The sequence below is a fragment of the Lampetra planeri genome, chromosome 50 (genome assembly GCF_965212315.1).
Source record: "Lampetra planeri chromosome 50, kcLamPlan1.2.h2, whole genome shotgun sequence".
In the NCBI taxonomy this organism is placed as follows: domain Eukaryota; kingdom Metazoa; phylum Chordata; class Hyperoartia; order Petromyzontiformes; family Petromyzontidae; genus Lampetra; species Lampetra planeri.
In genome coordinates, this window is record NC_136156.1 from 2,897,367 (window position 1) to 2,916,786 (window position 19,420).

The 19,420-nt window shown below is 49.2% G+C and overlaps 1 protein-coding gene across 1 annotated transcript; it reads right to left on the bottom strand.

The window, feature by feature from the left end:
• Window positions 1-526: 526 nt before the first annotated feature.
• On the bottom strand, window positions 527-16,302 carry LOC144734186 (uncharacterized). Its single transcript, XM_078616266.1, has 10 exons — window positions 16,039-16,302; window positions 10,990-11,872; window positions 10,658-10,749; window positions 7,696-7,866; window positions 6,027-6,221; window positions 5,074-5,193; window positions 4,535-4,609; window positions 3,558-3,650; window positions 3,148-3,243; window positions 527-1,957 (listed from the first exon to the last, which is right to left on the bottom strand). Exons 2-10 carry the CDS (start codon window positions 11,858-11,860, stop codon window positions 1,340-1,342), a joined length of 2,331 nt encoding a protein of 776 aa, XP_078472392.1. The 5' UTR covers window positions 11,861-11,872; window positions 16,039-16,302; the 3' UTR covers window positions 527-1,339.
• Between the last annotated feature and the right edge of the window lie 3,118 nt (window positions 16,303-19,420).

Below are 19,420 nucleotides of genomic sequence, written 5' to 3' on the forward strand. Positions count from 1 at the left end.
ATTTTACTGGTAGGAACCTCCTGGTTACACCAGCCCACAGGGGATTGTGTCCGTCGTGCATCCAAAAATGGGAGGGGAGGGTGGGAGGGGCTGGTCACCCCGTGGTGCCCTTATAAAACTCAACGTTTAACCTATTCACGCCGGCTTGTGCCCGCCCTCACAGTCGGCCATATTTGCGGAATACGCCACGCCGCCGTTGACCCTGGCCATTGACCAAGCAACCCAACGTTCCTACCAGCTCCCTCCGCAGGACAATGTGTTATATCAGAGGTTGCCATTGTGTATTGGGAAAGGACAGCATTATGGTGCTTTTTAGCACGTGCTAGTTGGAACTTCGTCAGCGCTCCCTTTCTCCAAGCTTCTACTGTGAGATCCGACATTTCGATCCACATGCTGGGAGCTTAAATTCCATTCCTGTAAAAGCTCCCAGTAGGTAGGGTGAAAAGATGGGACAAAATAAACACCCCACCTTATAACCAGAAAGCAGGAGAGCTATAGTCACCTGACCGCGAGAGTCAGCAGCATCGACAAGTAGATTAACATCTTTTATTGAACTAAGGAATGCAATTTCACGAGTAAAATATGAACGCACGAGGACCCTTGGTACAAAATAGAAGACCGTGTCAGTAGGCAGGGCAATGACAGATGTGCAAGAGCACCAACCTTAACATCCACACGTTTCTCCAAAGTGTTTTTTTCCCTCTTAAGGATGTGCTTAGACAATGAGTGCACCTTTCAGAATGGATCTTGGAACAACCCACAGCAAATGTGGTGGAAGCACGTTCGTCGGGTGAGCATGTGCTTGTTTGTGCATGTCAGTGGCACTACTGCGTGGACAAGGCAGTGATGCGGAAAGTTTAAACAAGCCTCATTGTGTCAACTCTGGCATGTTAGCACCTTGTCGCAGTCCCTTCTGAGTTTACATTTAAGATGGTTGAATTGGGGAAAGGTGCAGTCCTGACCAGCTGCCACCACCACCCTTATAAGTATAGCAAACAGAATCTGTAAAGAGGTAGTGGTTATGTTTAGATATGAGACATTCACCACGCGCGCCAGTTAAGTCCACCGTTTTCAAGCAAAAGAAGTGATATTTGAAAGCGCGATCATTTTGCTTTTTCCAAGCCCTGAATACATTTCCCTAAAACCAAAGCGGCAAGTGCCATCAGACGTAAGGAAGCAGATAATCTTAAGCTGATTTGGAGTCTTTAAATAATAATGGAATTATACGGCTCAGTGGGACCACATTTGAAATAAACGGAAAACAACACTGCATGTTCAGTATGCAGTTTTTGGTTTAACATTTGCTTTTGTAATCTCTTACAAGCATTCCAGTTAGACCTCAAGATGTCTGGGCTTTCCCAGATTCTGGCTCGGAGGATGTCTGGATCTCCCCGGGTTCGGGTTGATGCTCCAGCCCCGCCGTTTCCACAGGCTCTACCCTTGGGATACTTTGGTCAGTGGGAGGGTCACAGGGCTGAGGCAACTCATCGTTGGCAGTGTTGTCCTGCCCGTCAGTTGGTTTGGTCTGAAGGTTGGAGTCGTCGGCTCTACAGTCGGGGACACTGGGGTCGGTATTGGCGGCGGGGTCGCACGGTTTGGGCTCAGAAGCCGCAAGCTCAGCTGGAACCGTTTGCTGTGGTTCGCCAACTGTGGGAACCAGCGTGGGGTCACCGTTGGCCTCGGGGTTAGAGGGGTCAGGTTGAGGAGTGTTGGGAAGGTCGCTCTCTTTGCTGGGAGTAGCGACGGCGGCTGATGTGGCAGCAGGAGCAGCAGGAGCAGCATCGGCACCATCAGCGGCAGCACTGTTGGCTTCGGCAGCGCTTGAGGCCTCTCCTCCGGTGGCAGGGCCTTGGAGCTTGCTTAGTTCGTTACGCTCGTTTTGCAGAGCGCGGCACAGCTTCTCCAACTTCTGTACCTTGGCATTCAGCCCCTCCTTCTCGCGGTCCTGCCGTGTTTTCTGTACACACGTGCAAAGCCATTATGACAATTGGAGCCGACATTTGAGCTCTGCATGCACCAACCTCAAACCATGGACCACATCGTAATGCCACTGCCCGCTTTGATCACTCACCGGCAGCGTTTCAGATACTCACCAGGCTACTTGTGAAGCCGTAAACTAGCTCGCTCGCCAACCTCGACATGAACAAAGACGTTGCTGATCAACTCCTCGCCATAGGACAGAAGCCATGGTTGAGCATTTGTCACTTCTTGCAGAGGTTCACAGATCAAGCCCAAAGACCGCCCCCTGATTAAGGTACCCTATGGCAGGGGACCCTTGGCGGCAGCTGTCCCTGTGCAGAGCAAGGTGAATGCGGTAAAGGCCTGCATGTGGATCATGTCTGCCAGTAGGGGTCGGTGTCGCTGTGTGGTGTTCCCAAGTAAGTCACTTTGACTTGCAAGTAATTAACAGAACTTGGACCTTGATGCCAGAACACAGCCTAATCTTTTACTGGTAGGAACCTCCTGGTTACACCAGCCCACAGGGGATTATTGTGTCCGTCCGTCGTGCATCCAAAAATGGGGGGGGTGGGGCTGGGTGAAGAGGGGAGGGTGGGGAGGGGCTGGGTGGGGAGGGTGGGGCTGGGTGGGGAGGGTGGGGCTGGGTGGGGGGTACGAGGGGCAGGGGCTGGGTGGGGAGGGGCTGGTCACTCCGTGGTGCCTTTATAAAACTCAACGTTTAACCTACTCACGCCGGCTTGTGCCCGCCCTCACAGTCGGGCATATTTGCGGAATACACCACGCCGCCGTTGACCCTGGCCATTGACCGAGCAACCCAACGTTCCTACCAGCTCCCTCCGCAGGAATGTGTTTCAAATAACATCATGGGATATTTAACGTCCATTGCGGTGTAGACGGTGAAGAGTATTTTTGGTTAATGCACCAAGTTCTGCATGTTGAATTTCTTTCGCACCGACGTAAAGTGGTGTATCATGTGGAAATTTAGAGCAGCCAAACAATCTCAATGTGGAGGGAAAGGCCCCGGAGAAAATCCATGCGACCACAGGGAGAACACTCAATCTCCAAATATCCATGTGTCAGGGTTTGGATCAAATCCACGACCTGTATACCAGGTGAGGTAGTTAACATCTCGCCACAGCGGCGTCCCTGTACAAGGACAACGTGCTACAGGTTCTAACAAGCACTCACCTCTTCCACCATGTCAAGCAGGGCCTTGTTGCTGCTCTCCCACCGCGTTCTCCAAACACTCGTTTCCTTCTCCAGCTTCTTGATCTTTTTCGTCATCTGAAGCAAAGTTAGAATTTATACGTTTCATTTTGGTGACCCCCCCTTCCCCTCTTGCAAATGTGGATAATTCTGGTCAGTTGAGGTCTCACTCGGTGAAACAAACTCAACTTGTACATATCTACTATTTGCCACCTACCAATTTAATAACTCAACAGGTTAAATAAAATCAACTTTGGTACCAGACCTGTAGCTTCGTGACATTTTTTGGTCTGTGGGTAAACATTCAAACTGTGGGGACTCTACATGTGGGTAGCAACCACGTCATAGACTCAGCAGGCGTGAAAAGCCGACGGTTAGCGCGACAACCCCACCTTCTCCATCTCCTGGCGGAAGGTGTTGAAAACCTCGTTGCTCTTGGACAGAGTTCCCTGGAATTCTTCGAACTTCTCCGTGTAGAGCGCCAACTGCGAGGGTGACGGCACAGACGCTCGCTCCGATAAAACCGCCGCGATACGCCAACATAGCAAGCGGCACTTGCCTCCCGCCCTCGGCACTCTCAAACGCGCAATGGTCGTTTCAAAAGTCGCCCGTAATCAAATTGCACGGGGGATGCTGCCGTGGAGGTGGAAGGTTTAAAATACACAGGGGACTTGATCCGGACGTTGCCGGTTTGATTTGATCTCGACTACTGTGGGCATTGGCAACCCGAACACTCAAAACACTTATTGGAGACCCTAAACGATTCATCGGTCACTGGGATGGCGTGGCACTGCGTGGCACGGCATGGTCCAGCTCGCTGATGACCAGAAGTTGCAGTGCAGCGGTGTTGCCCAAAATATTCTGAAGCATCAAGGTCTAAGGCAATCGGTGATTTGGCCGACACCATCAACTCACTTGCACTTGAGAATCTGGTTTAACTAAACTAAAAACTTTTTCTTTTACCCGGTAAGGCCCACTGAGCTGTGTAGCTCTTTTTCAGAAGTGACCTCGGGCTCACAAATGATAGCTCAACGAAGCAGCTTATCATGTGGAAATTTATAGCAGCCAAATACTGTAAACGCATGTTTTAAAATGTGGAGGGGAAAACCGCAGGACGCGGAGAAAAATCCACCCCACCACGGGGAGAGAGACACGCAAATTCCAAATATACAGGCATCAGGTTCGGGATCAAACCCACAACCTCCATATCAGGCGAGGGGATTTAACATCTCGCCACGATCTCAATGATAACCAACTCAACGCTCCGCTGTTGCATCAGCTCCCAGAGTCCCATGGCCCCGCTCCCCCACATGTAATTTCCGAGGCGCTGCATGCCACATGCCGCGTTTGAGAGGAGCGTCGTCGTCACCTGTTGCTTGAGCTGAATTTCTTGTTGCTTCATGTGCTCGCATCTCCTCTGCGTCTCCGTCACTTGTTTAATGAGCTGCCATTCAGCGCAAAGCAAAGGGACGGGGTCAGTGGGTCACTGAAATCGGTGAGCTTTGCACAGAAATACATTCGTACAGCCTTACAACCACATGAGCGTGCGTGCGTTTGTGTGTGCATGCATGGGGAGCGATAGTATAGCTGTTAGCGCGTTGTGCTACGAATCCGGCGACCCGGGCCCAATTTCCGTTCACCACCGCTGACAATTATCTGAACCGTTCCTGGGCCTCCCCTAGATTGAGTCAGCCTAAAATCAATACCTGGTGCTGTGTGTAAACATCACCACTAGGGAGACAAAGGCGGCCAGGCGTGGTGCTGGCCACCCACCCCCTTGCATGCCATGCCGGCCTTCATAGGTGCTCGCTAACAGCACTTGCCCCAACATTGTGTTCAGGCTATACGGGGGATCTTTGTGTGTGTGTGTAAGTGCTCCAGCACAGCCGTGTGGCCGCGAGTCCCCACCAGCTCCTTCTCCTTCAGGTGCTGCTCTCCGGAAACCTCCAGCAGCTCGGTGGTCTGCTGCAGCTTGGCGTCTGACAGCTGTTGCTGCAAGTCCTTGTTGCGGAACACCTTGTTCACGTGCTGCAGAACGGGCGCGTGCGCCCAACGACACGGAAGGAGAAGGATTCGCAAGGACTGCGATGCTCGCTTAAGCGCCTCGGCAACTGAAAAGCACCTCGCATCAACGTCTCTTCTGCGGCCGTCTGGAAACGCTCTCCCTTCCGATATCAGGAATCCACTGGAGCTATGCACTTTTAAAGCTCGATTAAAAACTAATTTCTTTAGAACTGTATTCATATTCTTGGTTCTTTCGGTAAAGTCACGTAGAAGGGAAATAATAAAATAATATAAATATAAAACAATAAAAATTCTCACGACGTTTCGACTGCAACACAAGCAATCATCATCAGATGTGAAATCCACAGACGATTGCTTGTGTTGCAGTCGAAACGTCGTGAGAATTTTTGTTTCATATTTATATTATTTTATTATTTCCTTTCACAGCTTTTACCGAAAGAACCAAGAATATGAATCCCTGCAGTCACGAAAGCTTTCAATCAAAATTCTTTAGAACTGCTTTTTGTGTTTAGCTTGTTGTCCTTCCGATGAGCACAGTTGGGCTACGTACGGTGCCGAAGAATTTTGATTTAAAGCTTTCGTGACTGCAGGGATTGATCTTCTTGGTTCTTTCGGTAAAGTCACGTAGAATAGAAATAATAAAATAATAAAAATAAAACATAATAAAATAATTCTCACGACGTTTCGGCCACAACGCAAGCAGCCGTCCTCAGGTGTAGAACGGGTCTGTCGAGAAGACGCCCCAGGCTTGGAGTGACTTTACCGAAAGAACCAAGAAGGTGCCGAAGAAGTTCAACGTACACACATACAAAGTAACAACACGGCGAACAGCGCACCTCCTCGCGCAGCTCGTACTGCTCGATGAGCTTCTTGAGTTTGTCCGCGAGCTCCATGTTCTCCTGCTTGAGGCGCGCATTGCGCTCATTGTGCTGCCCCATCTGCGCCTGGATCTCGCTCAGCGTCGCCTGGAAGTGCGCCGTCACCTCCCTCCGCTTCTCCTCCTCCTCCCGCGCTCGCTGGAGATTCTCCTCCTGCCGCAAGACACACAAACACATCCGGGCGCGGCGTTCAACACGCGCGATCTCAATTGGTGCCAATGCGAGGTTGTCATTTTGACCCACGTAGAATACCGACTCCGAGGTCAAATATGATCAATTATCTGATTCCCGCACAGACGGTTGGATCCTATTTCCTTTCTCATGACCATCCACACATGTAAGGAGTTTGCCTCTTAACCTTGTACTTTCACATCTGCTTTTTGCGTTTCGTTTGTTGTCATTCTCCCGCACCTCCGATTCGCACGGTTGGCTACGGACGATACCAAAGAAGTTCAACATACATATCGATAACCTCACTCATTTCGAACGGTTATCGCACCACGCACTGTCCGTTGTCCACATGAAAGATTTGTAACTGATAAAAGTTACGCCACCCCGGGTGGCACTGACACGTGGACACCTGCTGGGAAAGGGCCGGCTTTGGTTTATTTACTTTATTTCAAGACCAGCAATGACACAAATAACCAGACGATGAAAACTGCCATCGCCGAGTTCCTTGATTTAACCCGACAATGTTCCAGGGACGAGACTCACCCTCGCCTGGTATGCAGGAGGTTGTGGGTTTGATCCCGACCCCGATGCCTGCTGCTGTATATTTGCCTTTTGCATGTCTCTCTCCCCGTGGTCGCGTGGATTATTTTCCGAGTCCTCCGGTTTTCCCCTCCACATTTACAATCAACATCACGCACTTAGAGTATTCGGCTCCTGCTATAAATGTCCACGTGATGATAATAAGCCGCTTCGTTGAGATATCGTTTGTGATAGCCTGGTCGCTTCTGATAAAGAGCTACACGGCTCATTGGGCCTTACCTGGTAAAATAAAAATAGGTTTTGTTTAGTTAAACCAGATTCTCACGTGCAAGCGAGTTGATTCTGTCAGCCAAGTCACCGATGACCTTAGGCCATGGTTCTTCAGAGCACATCGGGCAACACCGCCGCACCGCAACTTCCGGCTATCAGCGAGCTGGCCCGCGTCGTGTCACGCAGTGACGCTGAGCCGTTGATGGTCCCCGATAATAATTGTTTGAGTCGTTCGGGTTGCCAATGACCACAATAATCGAGATCAATTCTAGATTTGAAGCTTTCGTGACTGCAAGGATTCATACTCTTAGTTCTTTCGGTAAAGTCACGTAGGTAAAAAATTAAATTAAAATTAATAAAAATAAAATCACGACGTTTCGGAGGCAACACAAGTCTCCGTCATCAGGGGGGACCGTCACAGCCAGATTTGCTGCATCAAGTGAGGAAGCAAATCAAGTGATGCAGCAAATCTGGCTGTGACAGTTCCACCTGATGACGGAGACTTGTGTTACCTCCGAAACGTCGTGATTTTTATTTTATTTTTATTAACTTTAATTTCATTTTTTACCTACGTGACTTTACCGAAAGAACTAAGAGTATGAATCGAGATCAAGTATAAAACATTAGCGAAAGAACACGCTTGCACCTTCAGCGTGCGGTTGTGCCGCTGCAGCTCGCGACACAGGCTCTCCAGCTTGCTGCGCGCCAACAGCGCCTTGCCGTGCTCCGTCTGCAGGTGGTCGCGCTCACGTGACGCCGCCGAGTGCTTCTTCTCCAGCCCCTTGAGCTGCCTCTGCGTGGCGCGGTGCTCCTCCAGCTGCGGGGAGGCCGGCGAGAAAATGAGTTACAGTAAAACCTTGGATTGCGAGTAACTTGGTCTGTGAGTGTTTTATTCATTCACAGGTCGAAAAGGCGCCAGTGAAAACAGAAAGCCGCGTCGAGGAAAAGACCGTGACGAACAACAAGGTTACACTTTAAACATTCCCACTCGATGGTGTAGTTTATTTATCTGAATTATCCTCGGTAATGTGCAGGTGGCGCAGCCCATCAAATAAAAAATACAGTAAAACCTTCGATTGCGAGTAACTTGGTCTGCGAGTGTTTTGCAAGACAAGCAAAAGTTTTAAATACATTTTAACTTCTTCTTGGTTCTTTCGGTAAAGTCACGTAGAAGGGACCTGTTCTTCACCTGAGGACGGCTGCTTGCGTTGTGGCCGAAACGTCGTGAGAATTATTTTATTATGTTTTATTTTTATCATTTTATTACTTCCCTTCTACGTGACTTTACCGAAAGAACCAAGAAGATGAATCCCTGCAGTCATGAAAGCTTTAAATCGAAACATTTTAACTTGATAAACGAGCGAGGTCTTGCAATACGAGTAGTACGTGTACGCTTTGTCTGCCGAGCATCACGTGATCACAATTGAGCTGATGGTTCTTCTCTCTCTGTCGCTGCGGGATTGTGGGTAATCGTCTCCCATGCTCGGTCTCAGTCGGCGTGCCTCACTCGTATAGTCAACATCCGTGCGAGCGTTTACTGTTTACTATAGTGTTGTGACCACGTGTGTGTGCGTAAAGCATTTTTTTTTATTTTGTGTCCAAGTGTATTGACTGTTTTTTAGTAACTGTACTGCAACAATGCTTTTTGCCTCCTCAAAAGGAGGCAAAAGCAAATGTCATTGTATAGGTTCCTTGTTAAAGTCACTGCCATCTGAGCCAACAGATGGCAGTGATCCCATTAGTGACAGTGAAAGTCGTCCTACACATTAACCCTCCTCCTCCTCTTCTCTCTCTCGTCTCCCTCACACCAGCCACGATTAAATGTAAATTAATACATTTGATTACTTTATATTACATTTAAATAATAAAAATATAAAAATGTATTTTGTATTAATAATTTTTATATGAATATTTTTGGGTTGTGGAACGAATTATTTCTTATGGGGAAATTCGCTTTGATATACGAGTGCTTTGAATTACAAACACGTTTCCGGAACGAATTATGTTCGCAATCCAAGGTTTTACTGTACTTACTTTTTTATTTCCTTTAAAGAGCCACAGAGTTACCCGGCTGGTCTTTTTGGTCACTAGCTGTACTCTTATATTCGCAGCAGCAGCAGCGGATTTTGGCTGAACATCGAACAAAGATGGTAACAGCGTCGCGTGCTTTCGTATGTGCTTCTGTAGCCGTCTGGAACGCTCTTCCTTCCGATATAAGGAAGCCGCTGGAGCTATGCACTTTTAAATCTAGACTGAAAACTTAACAACTGATTTTGTATTTAGTTTGTTGTCCTTCCCCTGCACCTCCGATTAGCGCGGTTGGCTACATATGGTACGAAATAAATTTAACATGCATATGTAACTGCAGCCAACCGGCCACCTCCGTTGCACGGCAAGCAGGCGTCTTGCGCACACGTGATCTTTGCGTGATCCACAAACCCCCACCTCCGAAGCGCAACATCACAGCCATGTGCCACCACGCCCAGCTATACGCCGTCAACTGTCAGCCACTGCGCGGTCGTGAGAGTTCATTGATGTCCCTATGGTCTGACAGCATTCCTGTCAGACCAAGGGATGTTTCATTATAGATGTGTGTATATATTTTTTTTGCTTTTTAAATGTCTTTTTAAGGCCACGCTCGCGACCCCCGTATCACAGGCATCCAATCACCGGCACCGCTGTCACGGTCTACCTGCTGCATGTGTCGGCAACGCTCGTCAGCTTGTCAAGCGTGAGTTTAAAAAGAAGCCAATGTGCTCGTTTCAAACACAACAATCACTACGGTGATTTAATATCGCTGCATGTGGCTGTTTTTGTAGCTCCGGGCCTTTTAACTTCAACTTCACAGGGGCTGAAAACAAGACACACACGTGTCCATGATGGTGGGGGTGGTGGGGCAGTGGTTATGGCGGTGTGCAACCGGCGACGTGGGTTCAATTCCCAGCTACGGCTAACATTGGTGGCAAGTAATAAATTGGCCGGTCTTGGGCACCCACACTTCGTCACCCGCCTTGATCACCGTGATCAAAGCGCGGTCAAACAACCCCCATGGCCAGCACAGCATGGGGTATCCTCAACCCAGAAGTGGATTGACAAAGGGCGGTAAGTCATCTTAATAACAAATGATGACGCAACAAATGATTGAGGTCATGATCACGCAAAATGCGTCCGATCCTGATAGCTCTCTTTCCTGGGCACACAAGTACAATAGGAATTATGATAAAATAATAACCAATAGCTCTCAGAAGATAAGCATGGTTAAGCCTGGAGAGTGATTGGAAGGGCGACCACCATGCACTCCGGGTTGTCACAGGCAGCAGTCAAGCGATGTGGAAGGCAACAGAGGGCAGTGCAGCAAAAGCCACTGTTATACCGTACAATGCTCGCACATCTACGCTCCCAGCCTTCACCAACCCGCATCTACCGGTGCGGTGAGGCATGGTCACATAGCCCCCACGACCCACACAACTGGATGCGTACTCTGGATTCATGACACGGCTGCTCGAGTTTAAATTCAGCTCAAGAGGAGGAAGGGGCGATGATGCAAACAGCACATGAGGGCGGGGGGGGGGGGCGCAACAACTGTGAGGGGGGCCACCGAAACTGACCAGCTGCGTGTATTTGGTGCACAGGGCTGCGAGCTTCTCCTCAGGGGTACTCAGGGCGTTGAGAGCTTGCATCAGCAGAGTGATCTCCTTGCCTGCGAGGGACACGGCAAGGCATTCGAGCAGTCGCGCACAAACATCCGCATCAGTCAAGCGAATTCAAATGCAGTTCTGCGACGTCATCTTGCGGGACGGTTCTCGGCCGAGTTCGCGTACCACGCGCGGTGCGAGATCTAAGCCGAATTTCTTCCGTCCCATAATTCCTGTCGTGCAAACAAAAGTTCATAGCCGAGCGCGGAAAAGGCTCCACACGGCGAGAATCGGCGCGGACGTACCGAGCCCCTTGGCCTTCTTCTTCTCGGCAGCGGACAACTGCTGTCCATCCTTGGCCGGCGCTTCGGCACCCTTGCCCACGTCCGCCGCTCCGGCGCCCTTCCCCTGGCTCTCCTTCGCCGGCCGCTCTTCCCTCTTGGTGCCGCCCGTCTTTCCCTGGAGCCGCGCGGCGGGGGATGCGGCCACTGGCTTCTCTTCCTCCTGCTTTGCTCCCGCCTGCTCCTCTCCCGCCTGTTCCTCTCCCGCCTCCTCCTCTTCCGGCTGCTCCTCTTCTCCCTGATCCTCTTCCTCCTGATTTTCTTCCTCCTGCTTCTCTTCTTCCTCCATTTCTCCCTGCTCCTCTCCCACCTGCTCCTCTTTCACCTGCTCTTCACCTGCCCTCTGCTCTCCCTCCTGCTTCGCTCCCACTCCCACTTGCTCCTCTACCACCTGCTCCTCACCCACCTGCTCCTCACCTGTCCTCTGCTCTCCCTCCTGCTCCTCTACCACCTGCTCCTCACCTGCCCTCTGCTCTCCCTCCTGCTTCTCTCCAACCTGCTCCTCTCCTTCCCTCACTTGCTCCGCTCTCACCCAGTTGCTGTCCCCGTTGTCAGCACCGGCTGGGTCGTCGGCGACAGTCGTCGGGACCTCGTTCGGAGCGGTCGAGGCATTGCCGGATTCTCTCTCGTTGGCACTCGGCAACGCGGCCGGGACATCGGTGGCTCCACACGACACCTCTGCCTCGCTCTCCCCGGGGATCGGCGGCACGGCACAGCCACCGGAGGCTGCGCACGGCGCCGCCACCATCTCCTTGGTTGGCGGCGCTGGAGGGGGCTGCGCCAAGTGGACGGAGCTTGCATCGCTGCCGGCGTCATCGCTGCTGCAGCCGTTCATGATCGTGCGAGCCTGGCCAGTTGGCACACACGCACACACACACGCACGCACTACGTCCAGCACACCTGTATACCAAACGTGCTACGAGGAGCAGAGACCAAACCTGAAACTAAAATGCCAGCAGGGAGCAAATCAAACTCCGTGTGGCGGTAGTTAAACTGGCACCTCATTCAGCATTCCTCATTATTTACTTAAAAGACTAAGCCGCATCACTCTGTCAGCAAGAGAGGACCATGAATTCACAATCAAATCACCCTGAATGTGCCCAGTGTCTTTCCAGCCTTGAAGACCAGGCATGGGCCTACTCCAGTCTAGCAGCAACCCGGAAAACATTTAAGAGAGCGGGCCGTGAGCATTCATGAAACGTGATGTGGTGAGGAAGGCACGAAACCCTCGAACACAACCTTTAGTGTTTGCGCGATGTGAATGTGACCATGAGAATGTGAAATGTTCACATCTGGCTCAGGGCCACTAAAGGAAATGTGCACACGTTGTCTTGTTGATTATACGACAAGAGAGGCAGCCGGCTAGCTTCATTTTGCCATGAGAGAAACCTGAGACCCAAGGTGGATCAGAGAAAATGACTTTGCTAAAAAAATGTTATTCCATCTTCCAGTTTAATGAAACAGCTTCAAGTAAATTTATATTCGTCAGTACTGTACACAGGGGGGGGGGGTAATTTGCAAATGGTGTTTTAAGCAACCATCTGGATCTCTCTCATCTCCACATGGTGCCTTATTTAACATTCACAAGCCTTACAGTGACGCCCGATGATTGCTAAAGTAGCAATGTGGACAGATAATGTGGAAATAAAAAAAGTGCGAGTACTTCTGTGTTTGGTACCCGAAAGCGTGATGTCATTTCAGTGAATACAGCACCGCAGTGCAATTGTTTCCATGAAGCATTGTCACATTTATATTTCCGAACAGGCCCCACTTGCACGCAAACCTTGCAAACTGGTAGTTATCATCAATTATAAAACAGGAAATGCAGGCACATGTAAAGTGAAACATAATGACACGCCTGTGATCCTGGCACTTTGCAGGCAAGGGTTGGTGGATCAAACAGATCTGTAAAACTCCAAAACCCACTATCTTTGTTAGTTTAAGGATTCTTGAATCATTCTGTTAAATAGCGTCAGTGTTATCCCCTTGTGTGGACGACTAGGTTTTCGCCATAATACAATTCTGGCAAAAGCGCCCAATGAAGCTGCTTGCAGTTACCTGCTAAACGTCGTACTCAAATTGTAAATGTTATGAGTTTACTCTCCAACACACTGGTGGTGTGCTCATGTAGTAATTAATCGGCAAGTTTTGTTTACGTCACAAACTTTACCAATTGGCTGTCGGGTGTTAGCGGGTTAACGACACACTTTTATATAATTAGACCTCCTTTGCCAGTACCAAAGTATAATAATCGGGTTTTTCCCCCTTTTTTTCAAATATTATCAGCGTGTTTTTTGTTTGCATTTTGACCACAAGTCTTGTGTTTAATGCACACGTGATTCCTTGTAAAAAGGTTTCAGTTTTATTGCCAGACAAAAGGGAAAACCAGTATTATGACACATTTATATTTACATTATCTCACCCAAAAAAACCTTTATTATAAATATTGGTCGCAAAACTCTACTACGTCTTAAACTGAGCTTTTCTCCAGGCACTACCCCAGTTTCCTGGCACAAATGAGAAAAAAACTCATAAATGGAAATGGCCAAAGATCCCAGTGTAGCAGGAACCTCCCTCCGAAACGAGTCTCAGCGAGGCTGTCCAGGGTAAATGAATGGCTCTGTCATTACTGCTACGTTTCCACTTCACCAATCATCACATGGCCTGCCGTGGTCATACAGGTAGTCCCCGACTTACGATGGAGATGCGTTACGACGACCCCATCGTAAGTCGAAAATATCGTAAGTCGAAGATGGCCTAGCCTACCCAGGAGTCTTAAAGAATGGTGATAATTTAGCAAAACAGAGCAATTTACAGTACCGTACTGTATAAACTATATGCGTGCAGTACATCCCGGCAGCGTCCCAACGTACAGTATCGTACCTCGTACACTGCTGTGTTTGCCTGCCGCGCGAAATGTAAAATATTTAACAATTTTGTCATATCACTATCGCCATCGTAAGATCGAAATATCGTAAGTCGGACCGCCATAAGTCGGGGACTACCTGTATTTCTTTCAACCTGAGCCTTTAAGGAAGTGAAAACTGTCCCCATTCTTGTGGGGTAGAGACCAGGATGCTGGACTCCACTGTCCCCCAAGGATGTTAATTCAATCATAGACCAAATTTTTGTCAAATCACAGTGCTTTCTTTGAGTTGTGCTTAGCCACTTGGTGATCCAAAGTCCCACTACTTTTTTATATTTCTGGAGATAGAATATTAAGCGACGGCGATTCGTTAGTTTTCGTGGAGAGTTAAGTGGTCAGGGTTAGAGTTTAGTATTTGGCGAAAGAGTTGAGGTTTAGGGCTATGTTTTCTCATTTGGGAATAGGGATGTAGTTTAGTGTAAGAGGTTTAGATTGAGGGATTATAGAGATTATGACTTCGGAGTTATGATTTAAGGTTACGGTTTTGGGGGTTTAGGGTTTATGATTAGAGTTTAGGGTTAGGATTCAGGGGATAGTGTTACGTTTTAGGTTTCAGGTTTAGGGGTTGGTGTTATGATTTAGGATGTCGATTTAGAGGTTGGGGGTTTGGGGTTCAGGTTTAGGGGATGGTACCAGGATTTCGGTTTAGGTGGCGGTGTTATAATTAAACATTTTGATTCAAGATGTTGGTGTTAAGAGTGTCGGTTTCGGGGTTATGATTTAGGAATTTGGTTTAGGAGTTATGGTTGGGGTGTTTTTTTTTTGGGGGGGGGGGGGGTTTTAGGACTAGGGGTTAGTCGTGGTTGGTGACAGTAGTAACCGAGATTTGCCGTGACTCTACGGGGTCGCAAAGTCTAGGCTAGTCCCCTTTCCCCTGTCCTCCTGACCGTGTGCGGTTTTTTTTCCACCACCGTGGGTTACCGGGGGTAACTCTGTAACCAACGGTTACCAACGACTCTGGTTACCGTGGGTAACTCTGTAACCAACGGTTACCAACGACTCTGCTTACAGAGTTGCCGTTGGTACCGTGGGTAACCAACGGTTTCCAACGACTGCTTACAGAGTAACCGTGGGTAACTGTAACCAACGGTTACCAACGACTCTGGTTACCGTTGGTAACTGTAACCAACGGTTACCAACGACTCTGCTTACCAACAACACGTGGGGGCATGCCCCAAACGCCACCGTTTCGTCGCAAATAAACAAAATCAACTCCTCCAGACGGCGAACAGCGCCAGTGTGCGTGGTCTTGTTTAGACGCCGTGTGGACGACCTCTGCCTCTTTAGACGAAGGCAGCTTCAGGGGGCGGCCACAAATGGTGACAAAAGACAGATTGACCCCCAAGTTTCCGTGACAAACTTAGTTACCGGGACAAAGTTGACCGGCGATGAGTTTATGAATGAACACACGCAAAAAAATTATCTTACTGACGTTACGAAAGCTTACGTGAAAGAGTTTCAGGGTTTTTGTTTGTTGTAAACGTCAAACACGTGTTCACTTCCCTATGTCGGCGGCTTCCGACCTCCCTCGGCCAAAAAAAAAATCGCCGTTCGCGCCACTCATTCACTCCCCCATCATCATCACCAACATCATCAACATCATCATCACCAACATCATCACCACCACCATCATCACCACCACCATCATCATCATCATCACCACCATCATCATCATCACCACCATCATCATCATCATCACCACCATCATCATCATCACCACCATCATCATCACCACCATCATCATCATCACCACCATCATCATCATCACCACCATCATCATCACCATCATCACCACCACCACCATCACCACCATCATCATCATCACCGCCATCATCACCATCATCGTTCTTACCTCACGTGTTTGAGCAAATTCGGAAGGCAACTCTAACCAACTAGAGACATCATCAATTAAACACGATTGCAGCTGCTGCTGGTGGTGATGATGATAGAGATGATGATGATGATGATAGAGATGATGATGATGATAGAGATGATGATGATGATAGAGATGATGATGATGATGGGGGGCTTACACTGTGACAGTATCCGAAGGTCGACCCGAGCATGAGGCGTTCAAAAATGTTTACCGGGTTTTTTTTCAGCCTCTTCGTCGTTTGTGTGGTTTGTTTCCCTTGCGAGCTCGTCAGCTTAATAAGCAACCTCTTGCCGAGAGCGCCGGATGGTGTCCTCGGTGTCGAACGAAGGACGACTTTGGTGGACGAGGACGATGAGGAGGAAGGAGGTGGATGAAGGAGGTGAGAGCGTGAGAATTCGCCGCGTTCGCCGCTCGCTTCGACGGTGGCGTCTCTCACACCCCCCACCCGCCCGCCGCCGACTCTCAGTTGGGCCCGGGAGGCAACGAAAACCCGGACCGAGACTCCACCCCGGGTCAGGGCTCCTTTACGGAATGGAGTGCGGCGTTCGTCAGAATCGAAAAGCTGTCTTCTCTGGTGTTAAGGACACTTTTTTTGCCAATCAGCGCACGTAGCATACAGGGCCCCCCCACCCCCTGGCCCCCCACCACCACTAGTCCCCCCCACCACCACTAGCCCCCCCCCACCACAGCCCCCCCAACAGCCCCCCCTACCACCAGCACCCCCCCACCAACAGCACCCCCTCACCACCAGCACCCCCCCACCACCAGCACCCCCCCCCACCACCAGCACCCCCCCCCCCCCACCAGCCCCCCCCCACCACCAGCACCCCCCCATCACCAGCACCCCCCCCCACTACCAGCACCCCCCACCACCAGCACCCCCCCACCACCAGCACCCCCCCACCACCAGCACCCCCCCACCACCAGCACCCCCCCCCCACCAGCCCCCCCCCCCCACCACCAGCACCCCCCCATCACCAGCACCCCCCCCACCAGCCCCCCCCCCCACTACCAGCACCCCCCACCACCAGCCCCCCCGCCCCCCACCACCACCAGCCCCCCCACCCCCTACCCCCTGCCCCCCCACCACCAGCCCCCCCACCACCAATCTATGAAATAGTAAGAAAGTGTTTTTTCTTTACCCTTCGTGGCGATAAAACAGGAGTTTAACACCGAGTAGGCTTTCGCGGGTTAGACCGCGTCAATATAAATGTGTCGTTAAACCCGCCGCCACCCGGCACAGCCAATTAGTAAGATTCGTCACATAAACTGGACATGCCAATTCGTTACTAGTACAGCACACCCGGTGTGTTGGCCACTCAGTTTTAAAGACAAAGCATATATTATCAGAACACGTTCGTTTGCATGCTCACCACAAGTACGTGTGGTTACTGCTTGATTCCTTGCAAAAGGTTTTCTATTTGGTGTTTGAACATCCTAACACCTCCTGTATGATTGCCAGAAAGGGTGAAACCTATTCTTTAAAGTTTCATTTATTTGGTATAACCCTGTGAGCCATGTGGCTCTTGAGTCGGGTGCAACCGCAACAAACTAAAATATTAACAGAGAACATCTTAAAGCGACGACGCGCAACAGAAACATCCTGGATAAACCAGCAAATCTTCCAGGAAAAAAACACCGTCTTGCAACGCTGTGTGCAGAAATCCCAGTGTAATGCAAGTCAAACAATAACAACCGTAAGACAATTTACAATCAATTTATCAGGCCAACTCTGCACTTCCGCAAGAAACATGGCTTAACCATGTTTTCGAAATCACCAAAATTAAAGCTATAAAATAGAATGTAACAACAGTAATCATAGGAACTTTGATTCAAATTCAAATTCTTAGTTTTTCATAGAATCAAGTGGATTTGTTTATTTGGACTGGAGGTGGAGCAGGAATCCGATAAGATAAATCTCTTTTTTTGTTCACAGATGTCCAGTAAGAGGGTGGGGGGATTGGCGAGTTACAGGGACAATGCAGCAACAACAACAGAGATCGCAGTACAACATAGACACACTAAGGAAGTCACTAAAAATAAATGAATGAAAACAAAGTACAGTCTATAAGTACCAGAGGTGGGACAAAGTCATTGTTATGCAAGTCCAAGTCGAGTCGCAAGTCATCAAATTCATGACTCGAGTCTGACTCGAGTCCAAGTCACATGACTCGAGTCCACATCTCATAGGTGGGACAAAGTCATTGTTATGCAAGTCCAAGTCGAGTCGCAAGTCATCAAATTCATGACTCGAGTCTGACTCGAGTCCAAGTCACATGACTCGAGTCCACACCTCTGATAAGTACGATTTTACGACACTAAATGCGAGCTTGGGCCATGTAGCAAATGAACAATCTCAGACCACACCAAGACAACACGCGCAGTCCCTCAATAAAATTGCACATTGAGTCGTAATTCAACACCATAATAACTATTATCAGCCGTGGGTGTCTGCTATTTGGTGGACATTCAACCCCAAACCGTCGAGTAAAAACCATCGAGACCCATAGAGATCTTGAAGCTTTCGTGCCTGCAGGAATCCAAACTCTTTGGTTCTTTCAAACCTTTTAAAACAGTCTGACCACGCTTTCCCACCTGATGATGGACGCTTGTGTTGCGCCCGAAACGTCGTGATTTATTTTATTTTGATACCTACGTGACTTTACCGAAAGAACCAAAGAGTACCCATAGAGATGTTATCGACTAGCGATTTAGTAACTACACCGTGGCATTGTAGCCAAATAACCCACATTATGGGCCATTTAGTAAACCCATAGAGATGGAAACAAATTGTATATGGCGTGATCACAAAGTTAACATAGTGGCGTATCTCGGCACACTTAAAAGTTCACCTAAATTGTCTTGTTTTTTTTTAAAGGCTGTCATTTCGTTGACATTTATTTTAGAAAAAAATATTTTTTCACGCAATTGAGCAACGTGAAACAAAACAAAAAACCCAATCCCAACCTTCTGAACGCTTCTATATTTATATTATTTGGTTCTTTCGGTAAAGTCACGTAGATAAAAAATAGAAGAAGAACATTTTAAAATTAAAAATATGAAAAAACAAAAACTCACGAAATTTCGATTTAAAGCTTTCGTGACTGCAGGGATTCATCTTCTTGGTTCTTTCGGTAAAGTCACGTAGAAGGGAAGTAATAAAATAATAAAAAATAAAACATAATAAAACAATTCTCACGACGTTTCGGCCACAACCAAGAAGAAAAAACTCACGAAGTTTCGATTTTTATATTTCCTCTTGAAACCGAACGAGCGCACTCCGTTCCGTTCCGCTGTCGCCCGCCCGGGTTTTCCATCCTCCCACACCGGGCCCCGACGCTCAGCCTCGCCGAGGTCTCTGGGAGGCTGACGTCACACCCCGTGTGCCTCGCGATTCTTAGGTTTCAATGGAAACACATGTGGGTGGTGATGGTGGTGGTTATGGTGGTGGCGGTGTTGGTGGCGGGGGGGTGGTGGTGGTGGTGGTGGCGGGGGGTGGTGGTGGTGGTGGTGGTGGCGGGGGGGGTGGTGGTGGTGGCGGGGGGGGGTGGTGGTGGTGGTGGTGGCGGGGGGGGGTGGTGGTGGCGGGGGGG

Excerpts from the sequence above, each read along its gene's own strand:
- LOC144734186 (XM_078616266.1), bottom strand. The coding sequence starts at position 11,860 with ATGAACGGCTGCAGCAGCGATGACGCCGGCAGCGATGCAAGCTCCGTC. Across the intron at positions 5,194-6,026 it reads AGTACGAGCTGCGCGAGGAG|CACGTGAACAAGGTGTTCCG; the intron begins GTGCGCTGTTCG and ends CCCGTTCTGCAG. Across the intron at positions 3,651-4,534 it reads AAATTCAGCTCAAGCAACAG|TTGGCGCTCTACACGGAGAA; the intron begins GTGACGACGACG and ends TCACCCTCGCAG.